This window comes from Cynara cardunculus (assembly GCF_001531365.2).
Source record: "Cynara cardunculus var. scolymus isolate 2C chromosome LG 13, CcrdV1, whole genome shotgun sequence".
NCBI classification, from domain to species: domain Eukaryota; kingdom Viridiplantae; phylum Streptophyta; class Magnoliopsida; order Asterales; family Asteraceae; genus Cynara; species Cynara cardunculus.
Window position 1 is genome coordinate 2,556,754 of NC_037540.1, and position 11,735 is coordinate 2,568,488.

Here is an 11,735-nt window from a genome sequence, read left to right on the forward strand (position 1 = left end):
CAGATTAATATAAAAAAATTATTGCATTTTTAGTTGTTTGTAACAGAAAGATATTTTGAAAAATGGTTGATTTTGATGAGTTTATTTAAGAAAGTCAACAAGAGACGAGTAGTGATTCATTGACCAGAAGATGAAACAACTAAACAAATTTAATATAATCCACTTAAAAACTGGGATCTGAAAATATCTGATTACTCCAAGGATTCATTTGGTATGTGCTCCAGAATATGATTGAATAAAAAGAATTTGTTTGACGAAAACAAAATTAAGAAAATGTAAGATAAGATTTGTAAATTACTAAATTGTCCTTGTTAATTTAAAACTTTAAAATCTTGTACAATTCTTTTACGAAGTTCTAATTCTATCCCATCCCATTCTGTCTTAAAACACGTGTCAATGGCTTCGATGGAGAGGACATGTTTTATCTCTAATAACTTCTTCTAAGATAAGTTTTCACGTAACCTATATATATATAGTTTCACAAGAGAACAATTTAATCTTACATGATCCCAATTTTATATATATATATATATATATATATATATATATATATAATTGGGATCATGAAAGATTACATTGTTATCTTGTGAGACCATATAAATAACACTAAACTTTCATTGTAAAACATTTTGAAGGTAAAACCTTCAATGTTTTTGCTGTGAAAGTTCAATGTTTTTTGTACCTTTACATTGTTTTGCTGTAAAGTTTCAGTGTCAATTTATGGTTTCAAAAATCTGAAAAAAAAACATGACCCAACCCTATACATGGGTATGCGTATGCATGTGTGCTATGTATGTATACGCATGTATAAAACACATTTCATAAGTATCAATATACAAGTATTCCTTTGGATTCATTCCACACACCAATTGAGGTCTTTTTCTGCTGGTCACCAGCTACATACATAATAAAAAACAAAAACTCAAACCATACAATCTGTCATCCTCAAAAAAAGACTACAATTCAATCTCACACAACCAAATATACCCGACCACACGCATACCATACGATCGATACCAGGGACCATCAACGCTCATGGATCAACCGCCCAACAACCATTCTGTCACGGTCCAATCAACGGCCAACCATGGAGCATGTAATCATCTTCAAAGTGTGTAACATCTAAGCCCACCCCCCATGTAGCAACAAATTGTATATATGCTCCTCCGGTATAAGTAGCTGACTTATATGATTCCAGTACGTATGCTGGAAGTTGCGTTTATCTTCAGGGAGTGTTCCGGGATATAGGTTAAACCTGTTGTACCAGAATCAATCAAGTTTCTCAATATCACTACCATCTTCTGATTGACATTCAGGGTATGAACCACTTAGGGTTCTTTTGGTATACCGGACGGGACAGAACAAAACAAAAATAACCGTTCCACGTTTTATGTGGAACAAAGTGAAACAGACCTATATTTTACCAACATAACCTCAAAATAAAAGTTAATTCCCTTCTAAACATCAAATACGCCTCCCTCTTTACAGTTTATTCATTCTTTAAATTTTATTTATTGTATTTTTTGCTTCTTAAACTTTCACTTTACTATCCTCGTGAGGTTTCTAAATTTTGGTAAATTTATGTAATTTATTAAATACTAATAATAAAAAAATAATATAGAAAAGGTATAAAGTAAAAATTGGAAACCATATAAACTTTTTATTTTGGTGTCATTTTAATCGTTTTGATGAAAACTTTCTAATGATGCATCTTTGTTATAATTTTTTTTTATTTATCATAATTTAATAAATTATATAAATTAATCAGAATATATAAAAGATATAAACAACTCATTAGGGGTAAATTAGTCATTTTATATGTTCTGTCATGTCGAGTTATGTCTTAACGAATGCCGAACTCCTGTCATGTCCTATCCTATCCTATCCTATCCTATCCTATCTGTATACCAAAGGCAATCTTACTGTGCACAACACTAAAATGGTGCAGGATTTGGTGTGTTCATTAATTTACCTATTTAACTAATAGGTGAACAACCCCATTAAACTACCTGGTAGGTCAGAGTTGCACTAAGTTTAAGATGTGGCAGTGGTAATACATATATAGACGAAATAAAGGGGGGGGGGGGGTGGAAGAAGTTGAGCAGAATGATGAGGTACCTTTTTCCTTAACGCTAATCTGTAACGAATCTAGAGTGATAATGCCGTCAGTGAGTGGAAGTAGCTCAAGCTTGATGGTTGCCGTAGATCGAGAAGGAACACATCTGGTGCAAAAAAACAGTACCTTCATAAATCTCATAAATAAACCAAACAAGCCTAATATGTCCCACCTAGTAGCTGGGGTCTAAGGAGGGTAAGATGTACACAGACCTGCCCTCTACCACCCACTAGGTGGGGTTTAGGGAGGATAAGATGTACACGGACCTGCCATCTACCACCCAATAGGTGGGGTCTAGGGAGGTTAAGATGTACACAGACCTGTCATCTACCACCCAATAGGTGGGGTCTAGGGAGGTTAAGATGNAATAGGTGGGGTCTAGGGAGGTTAAGATGTACACAGACCTGTCATCTACCACCCAATAGGTGGGGTCTAGGGAGGTTAAGATGTACACAGACCTGCCGTCTACCTCAAAGTAGAATCCATGAAAAGACACCTGGCTTGTGAAAAGTGTGTGAAAACGAGAAAAGCAGGTACGCATAAATTTTGAAAAAACTGGATAAATCATCTTGTAAATCTTGGAAAAAAATTCAGAAGTCATAGAGGAACAAGATGAGAATTTTTACCCTAGAGGAACTCTACTCTGCAACCACAAATGTGTGCATCCCAGATCACTTTTTGGAAGTACGTCAGTGATGGAAATTGTTTGCTCATTGAAGGAGCCGGAATGTGTCCCAAATTCATCACCGCGTCTCTGATTTTCTATCACATTAGACGCTGAGCTGAGTCTCTTCAGAGAAATACTCTGTCTATCACCACTGAATCGCCCAGCTGCTGACTCGGAGGAAACATCAAACGGGCTTGTAGGTGAAGCAGGTGTAGAAGTTAAGGACACCACAGAAGGAAGTGAAGTAAAGGAGGCCGGAGCAAGCACTGTTAGTGTTAGATCTTCAGATGTCAGATTTGAAGCCTGAAGAGTTAAAACCTGACCAAAATGAATTTTTATGAGCTTCCACGTCTATTCACTTGGTTTTATCATCATAATCACGAGTTCTGTTTTTCAGATGGAAACCTGAACGGGTAATTGAGGAACTCTCTCATCTGAACCAAGAGCTGGTTTCGACATTTGAGATGCAACGGAGATCAAGAGATCCCTTGACAAACATGGTCGCCAACTTGTTGGTTGCTTGAAGAACAACCTAGATTCTGCATCCAAAATATATTAGTATATAACACATCTTTATATTTATATATATATATATATATATATGTATGTATGTATGTATGCATATATATGTATTTTTCATTTTTTGGGGGGTTTTCCCCTGAACCTCCCTCTATGTATGTGTGTATATATATATGTGTGTATGTATGTATATAGGAGAAGCAACCCATGCATTCAGGAAGTACATAACTAAATGAATTACCAGTATAGTTGCATCGACATGATACTAGAACAGCATATTTATCAGCAAACATTACACCACGGTCTACATTAGAGGGGCCATGAACACTCGATGTTGCAGTTCCAGCCTGCGAATGTGATGATCGAGGACTTCTATCAATTAGACCCTTACTGCTCCTCCACAATGACGTTGCTGGTTTCAGAATGAAGGAGTGTTCTTCCCCTCTCCTGTCAACGTATGTCAGAAGTAATTTAGGATAGGCAACATAGTGCATACAACTTAAGATCAATATTACTATTTAATATTGAAAAATCCTAAATATAACCTATTCGTTCTTTAAGGAATCAAATAAGGAGTTACAACATGATAATTACTCGAATAGCAAGATGCAACAAAATGATGTTTTACCAAACAAGGGAGCTACAACATGATAATTAAAGAAAGAAGCAAGGCTGCAGTTGCTTTTATTTTACAAGTACAGTCTTACATTTGCTCATTATTTGACCATGGAAGTCATCTGCAAGTAGGTCCACCTATAGGTGGTTGCCCACAATTCACCTTCTCTGACATACTGAACTGAAGAAAAGAAGCGATAATACAAATATTCAAGGACTTATTTTGAGCAAGAAGCACGCAGATTGTATGAGGTCATACATCGCACAAAGAAGTTTCATCATCTGAGAAGCAGACATGATTCAGCATGCTACTTGCTACAGGCCAAGGATAAGACAGAAAGATAAGTTGGATAAATGTACGGGCCAAAATCTGGATTGCTGATAGCCTAGCGATCAACAAACTGAAGATCAAACGAAATTGTATAAAAAAATAACCCAATAAAAAGAATTTGCATGCTTTCACCTAGGTCAAGAACAAATGGATTTCAAGTTAGGGAAGGAAGAAAAAGGAAACCGAGGAATATAGTGGGTGGGATGAAATTCTCCATATAGAAAACTGCTAAATTGGAATCAAGATGTATACGACTCGATCCTTCAGTTTTGTCATATTAACTTGAACCTACACCATAACCGATGTTTCACTGGCAACCACTCACAGAAGAACCTTCACTCTTGCCTGCCATGGGTTAGACCCTTCCCATATCCCAGAACTGTGTCACCTCAAAGGCCAGTAGGTCATACACAAATTAGTAAACTACTGTTACCTAACCTACTATCATGGAAAAGAGATAATGATCGGTTTCATGAATAGCAGTGATTTTCTAAGATGCTTCAAATTGAACAAGACCATCAATGAGAGTTTTGTGGTAAAGTGATTGTAATGGTCTACATTCAACATACTTTGACATCTCAATTGTAGTCCTCTAAGATTGATATGACACAAACAACCAACATAAACGAAATCTTTCTTCTATCCCGATTAGTACAGAGGTTGTTTCCATGAAGACCTCCGGCTCGAGAAAAAGTTTTGAGAAGTTACTAAAGAGCACGAGACAAGAGATAGTATATGCAAAATTAGAGTGTGTAGCGAAAAGAAGTACAGTAAAGGCATTAGAATAGTATAACAAGCAAGTTTTCCAGATCTCCAGACCTAGCTAGCTATCACGGGAATCGGCACTCGTAACTACTGGAAAGGTCTAAGGCCGCCAACATAAATAACAAAGTAACAAACAACCTACATACGAATAACAAATTGAGAATAGAATAACCTGAGGGCTAAATCTGGCAAGCTGTGGTCATCGCCTGCTTCAATACATGCAATTGGTAAAGACAAAGGGGGTCCCCCTTTCGAAGCCTCCTCATGTATAATTGTTATTGTATCCAAGTATATCACAATATCTGGTACGTGTGCAGGAGAAACGTTCTGCATGACAGTAAAATCATAATTTAAATAGATGAAAACATTAGTTAGTTACTATTTGCAGTACGCTTACATATCACAAAGTTCAGTTTCTTAACAGAAGTTTAAACTTGGAAAAGAAGTTTGAACCTTTATCTGAACGCAAAGAAGATCTTCTGTATTGCAATCAGCAGCAAAAGAACAGATCTCCACAGGTTGTATGATTTCAACTTTCCTCCTCCACCGTCTGCCTGGTATGTAAATGCCTTCTAGTCCACAGCGAACAGAAAACCTTTCTGGCTCCAGCGTCACACCTCGGAAAGACATAAGTCCTTCACTCTCACCTTTTTCATTCATTCCAGACTTCTTACTTGAAAACTGATCCTGATCTTCTAGATCAAGGCTTGGTATAGAATTATTGGGTGAAACAGGTGGTACAGTGTTAGGAGGAATTGAGGACATGGAATAACTTCTGAAGTTACCAAACGAAAATATCGGAGAAGCAGATGAGCCTGAGGAATTGATCTTTGTGGATGAGCCACGAGTAATTGAACCAGAACCCAATTGCGGAGGAGATACAGAACGAGATGGAGCAGGTAAAGAATTTTCCAAAGGAAGCAACCACTTCAACAGATCTTCGCAAGGGTCCTGATTTGAGTGAGTTCGGTTTTCTGCAGCCTCAGTCAATGTTTTCTCTTGATATTTTTCGAACTGGATAATTTCTAAGACTGGATCTTTCAAACAGTCCACACCAATGTTTACCTGTAAAAGCACCTGCATCCTTCCAAACAAGAAAATAATGCAAATCAGTAATAATGCATCCTTTCAATAAAATAACTCTAATACACCGAGAAGTAATGGCCACAATCACTTTGGGGGTTAACACATTTAGCAATATACATGTGTAGCATTAAGGAGGTTGACATAAAAGAATCAGAGGACAACCTGTAAGTTGGAAGTGACGTATAGAAATGATGACTAATGGTTCTCACAAAGAAAGAACTATCATATAACTCAACTCAGCTGGATTATGTATCTCTGTAAGGCAGATAAAGCTAAACTAGAAGAAATCACAAACCCTTGCACTGCTATACTACACCAAAATGCATGGTGCACAGTTCCCTCTCTTGCTTTCTACTTGTGGCGTGGTACTTGGGTGTATTGCCTCTATATCCTACAAGAGAAGTACAAGAAGCAACAAGAACACAGTCCCTACTTTAGCATGATATGGGCATCATCTATGCTTGACATGTTGGCTCACGGTGTATCTAAGTTCACATTGAATTTTCACATGATTATATTGGAACCTATACGACAGGCTTCCCATGCTAGAATGGTGTTGCCAACCCCACCCTAAAGAAAGAAAGGTAGGCACCAGCCCAAATTCCTAACAAACTAGACACCTACCAAAATTTAATCACAGAATGACACCCCATAATAGTTCACTTACGTTGTCCTATTTTCGTCTTATCTACATTTCCTATTGGTGCTTTTACCCTACCTGAATTTGTTTGGGTTTAAGACTCGTTGGCTTCAGTTTAGTTAAGCATTAAACCAAACCAAACGAACCCAGTATATTCCACTCACTTAGTTAAGTATATGGCTCGAAAACCAATTAGTGAGAAGCTTATCAAAAGCATTAACAGGTAATGCAGATATGTCATCCTAAAACATGCCTACACCTTAAACTGCATGGTTCGCCACATGTGCTCTTCAATTCCTAGACGTTTAAATTGATATCATGCACATGAGAACCAATCCGCCAACCCTAAAACAAAATACTTTCAAACAAAGTAAATTGAAGATCAACTTACAGTCCTATTTGTCCAATCTCTAAGAACTGAACCATTCTTTTATGTTATTTTTATTTATCAAGCACTACTGTCTAGGTGCTCTACTATCAGATGAATTTAGCGCACGCTAACACAAAATTAACACATAATAATCTGATAAAAAATGTGAGCCTAACTTTACCTAAACATACAGCTCTGCGTTGCTAACAGACTAGCAGATAAAAAATAGTAAAACTGTAATGCACCTCATTACGGAAACATACCACTATATCTCCATTAGCAAGTGAGCTACACTTAAACCCATTTCTTGCCACTCCACCTGAGGTACTAGCATCAAGATTTCCTCTATCAACTGACGCCTTCAGGAGGGGGTTCTTATCAGCACCCTTGATGGATTCCACATCGTGTGCAGTGAACTTCCCTCCAATCATTTCTGTTGATTCTCGGAATGTTTCCTGTGTTTTTCTTTTTGACCAAAGTGGCTCATCTGCCTCAGCAGTTCGTGCAAAAAAATGGGAATTCCTAAATCTTTGCAACAGCATTTCAGTTTGCCTTCTGTGATCTTCCATCCTGAGAAGAGATTCACCTGCGGATACATCCTTCTTTGGGTTAGTCTTGACTTCCAAAATATTATTAGCATTTTCATCTAAATCGTGAGCATCAGTACTTAAGATCACTTCGTGAACAGGTGCAGATCCATGCATAATCTCACCGTTTTGTTTTTTGGCATTTCGGCCATTGCCATTTTTACTCATCATTTCAGCAACCTTGAACGGAGTGATAATTTCTGTGTCCTGCTTATATCCGGACAAGCATGCTAGTATATGAACTTGTTCTCCTGGAAATACAGAAAATATATTTTTTTAAATGGAGAAGAAAATAGGAGAGGGGACTATAAAAAAAATCCCTCCTTACAGGTAGAATGGCTGAACCCCACGTTAAAACTAATTCAAGGAGGAGATTTGTAAAAAAAAAACAGCTACCTGGGAAAACAAAGGGGCGGTCGAAAGATCTAAAAGATAGCATATCTGGTTCTTCACTCCAACTCTCAGGAAGTTCCTCTGCAAAAGTGATAAAACACCAATTATAGTTCTATACATGGTGCATAAAGAAACAACAATAGAAATCATACCAGCCATTATTAAAGTGCCTTTTTGAGTATTATTAGCATAATACTATTAACCATGTTTACAGTTATTTGTCCAGAGCATTTGGCCCAAGTACATGGTTAACTGTTTTAACGCCACGGAACTCGAAAAGTTTCAGGTTCCCTTTTTCTATGATCCCTGGAACTATTTGTCAGTTTCAACAGAAGATGGACTAATATTGACACAAGTTACTCAATGGAAATCAATTAACCATGCTCTTCGTATCTTAAACCGGATGCCAACCGATGAAGTTTGTATATATTTTCTTTGTCTTGAAGTGTAATGTAATCAACGAGGTTCATATATATTGTTTGTCTTTGCATTAGTTGAGGATGAGCACCAATATGCCCTGCCAATACTTTTCGTTGTCTTATAACATCATAACAGTCAGAGCCCTTAAAACCTTGAATTCAGGAGAGGTGTTTTGTATGATGAGAACTTTGATTCTTTTACAACAAGGTGAAACAACTAACAAAAATATTAATAGCATTACCTAAACATAAATGGCATAGCTCAAGGAAGAATTCATTAAACTTTGTGTTCTTAAACAGCAACCAAGAATCATTTTCCCCAGTTGGATTCATCATAAATAGTCGACGAAGAAACTTGATACACATGAATAATGGTGACTCATGAATTTCAGTTGCAGGTCCATCCAAAACACAATTCTATATTCAATTAAAGAAGCACCATAAAAAAAATTCTATGCAAGGCATGCAAGCTAGATTTATTAGTAATGATCAGTAAGCATGTCAATGGCACAGACAGGGAAAACATGTGGCAGTTAATTTAGTGTAAGGGAAGAGGCAACGTAATAACAGAAACACATCCAACTTTTAGCAACATCAGCCATACCAGACTCCATAAGGTATAAATGTTCTACCTTAAAAGTGGACCTCATGTAAAAAATATGAAAGAGGATTTTCTGATTTTAGGAAGTCATAGCTTAATATCATTGGTTCACCTGTATAACAGATGCATCAAGTGGAAAACATTCTACTATAAGTACTACCTTTACCTCCAAGAAACACAAACAGAAGATACTTGTAACAGAATAAATGTTTGCATGCAGTATGATGATCATGCTGATCAAGATTTAGAAGAAGATCACATGTGAAGTATCATAAGCAAAACTGTGCCATCATTTGCAGACAATTGTGCTTCATAAGAAATATAATATACTAAGAGAAATGGCAAGGGAGTACTGCATGGAATGGTGATCCATCCTTCTTCTTCACAAACATCTATGTGTTTATCCACAATAGGTGCTCCATTCTTCGTACTTAAGCCCCCAAAGGCACCATTTTCACTCCCTGTTCCTTCACTTCTCCCATCAAAATTATCAATCAAAGACGCTAATGGAAACGAATCTTCAGCTACAAGATCCTCTAATGTTGTAGTTGGCTTCCTATTGTTTGGTTCTGCTTGAGCTTGCGGAAGTAGAGTTTGTGGTGGTGGAGCTTGTGGCACTTGAGCTGCAGTCTGTTGGGACCGCAGCCCCAGAAAATTCATTGCCTCACCAAGAGTTTATCTGAAATATAAATGATAAGTTGTATTCAGTATAGCTCTAAACACATAGCTGAACCTGTAGAAAGTTTGCTCAATGAAATATTGATCTATAATATATAGGCTAGTCTTATCAATCAAGCTAAAACAAGTTCCTGTTGCAACTTTTATCCAGGTCCTTTCTTGTTCGCACCAGCTCATGATTCGTGACCTATCGTCACACAAACAAAAAATAATCTTGAACCCGTTTCACATTGCTTACAAGTAGTCCATCCCTATAAGGCTTGTGGGAAATCACACACAAATGTTTGAATTGGCAACTAATCATCAGCAATTTTGCTGCTTCTTTGGATTGATTTATGTCAAAGACAAATTAATGAAATTACTAAACTAATATAGTGTAAGAATTTCTTTAACTTCTTACATGCTTAAAACATTCAACAGTTTTTTCCAGATCAACCCTGTAATGGACCTTTAGGTGGTGTTTGCATTAGCGATCAGAGGTTTGAAATGGGATTTGGATCATTTGGTTCAAATTCAAATTCCAATTCCAAGCAACATATTGATTTCCTGAACAGGTTATCAAATCATATTTAGATCATACGGAGATTTACTAGAAACCAAGCACTATCAGTAAGAAAAATGAGATTAAATGCTCAAAACATTCAACACATTTTTCTTGAACAATCCTGTAATGAACCTTAGGTTAGTGTTTGCACAGAGATCAGAGGTTTAAAATTAAATTTAGATCCATTTGATTCAAATTTCAACTTCAATTTCAAGCAGAGGAATGGGATTCTTAAACACAACCCTGACTTATATCCATATCATACAAAGAGATTTACTAGAAACCTCGCATTACCAATAACTACTTAATATCATGATCTTCATAGTATGCATCCTAATTCAGTTTACTTCCATCCAAATGACAATATATTTGAGTAATTGTACTTCAAAACAACTTTACCAGTTAAATATGTTCCCGGATTCGATCTCATGATCCCACACATATTAGCAAAATTTACTGAAGTAGAGTACAAACTAGGGTTTTGGAAATTTGTAAATTCAAATGTATAAAGTGTAGACAATTGTGTATGTTCTACACAACACGAATGAGATAAATGATGGAAATAGATGTAGGAAACTGACCTAATCGGAGATTATGACGGAGAAGATACTGGTCGCCGATCGACTTGATATGAATTGGTATGGAATTTAGCAGGAAAACTGTTTGATTTTTGTAGGGCTAAGCCCTAACTTGTGCAAGTTCTGGATCTGGATTTCTTGGGGGTTAAAACTATATATGCTTCACACCGCGGTTACAAATTTGGGGTCTCCGTCAAACTTCTGTTCCAACTTTTGTTTTTAACATGTGATTTGTACATCCCGCATCAAATGTAATACAAACATGTTATTATAAGGTGAACTTGTTTGGTAAAAAAAAAAAATCTAAAAAAATCCAATGAATTTTAGTGTTTGGAATGATTAAGTTTTTAAACAATTTTTTAGAACAAATAAGTTCTTGAACATTTCAAAACATGTTAAATAACTTCTTGAACAATTTTTTGAAACAAATAAGTTTTTGGACAATTTAAAATATGTTAAATAACTCATTGGACAATTTTTGAAACAAATAAGTCTTTGAACAATCCAAAACATGTTAAATAACTTCTTGGACTTTTCTAAAACATGTTGGATACATTCTTATGACTTGTACAACCAGTTAAAGTGGTAAAATAGTGAAAAAGTGCGAAAAAACCTAATGAACATTCATATTTTAAACGATTAAGTCCCTAAATATTTTTTCAACCAAAAAGTATTTAGATCTATAAAATTAAACAAATATAACAAAAAAGTACTTACATTTACAAAAAATAATTACATTTAAAAAAAATTGATAAAATTTATTTTAATTAAAATTAAAATATATTTTGTCAGTGATTTTTCAGACAAAAAAATTTAAAAAGAATTA

At 36.0% G+C, this 11,735-nt stretch overlaps 1 protein-coding gene across 2 annotated transcripts; it reads right to left on the bottom strand.

Moving 5' to 3' along the window:
* Nucleotides 1–806: 806 nt before the first annotated feature.
* Nucleotides 807–11,101, bottom strand: LOC112524689. Of its 2 annotated transcripts, XM_025134631.1 has the most exons (12): nucleotides 10,913–11,101; nucleotides 9,463–9,788; nucleotides 8,093–8,170; nucleotides 7,822–7,947; nucleotides 7,373–7,695; nucleotides 5,467–6,090; nucleotides 5,186–5,340; nucleotides 3,544–3,749; nucleotides 3,189–3,322; nucleotides 2,743–3,101; nucleotides 2,119–2,222; nucleotides 807–1,255 (listed from the first exon to the last, which is right to left on the bottom strand). In XM_025134631.1, exons 2-12 carry the CDS (start codon nucleotides 9,767–9,769, stop codon nucleotides 1,185–1,187), a joined length of 2,487 nt encoding a protein of 828 aa, XP_024990399.1. In that variant the 5' UTR covers nucleotides 9,770–9,788; nucleotides 10,913–11,101; the 3' UTR covers nucleotides 807–1,184. The 2 variants fall into 2 exon arrangements, with proteins under 2 accessions (XP_024990399.1, XP_024990398.1); XM_025134630.1 differs by having other exon boundaries at nucleotides 7,373–7,947.
* Nucleotides 11,102–11,735: the final 634 nt, after the last annotated feature.

Coding starts and splice junctions, on each gene's coding strand:
- LOC112524689 (XM_025134630.1), bottom strand. CDS start 9,769: ATGAATTTTCTGGGGCTGCGGTCCCAACAGACTGCAGCTCAAGTGCCA. Junction 8,171..9,462: donor ATGGATCACCATTCCATGCA/GTACTCCCTTGC, acceptor TCACTTTTGCAG/AGGAACTTCCTGAGAGTTGG. Junction 6,091..7,372: donor TTGCTAATGGAGATATAGTG/GTATGTTTCCGT, acceptor GGAAGGATGCAG/GTGCTTTTACAGGTAAACAT.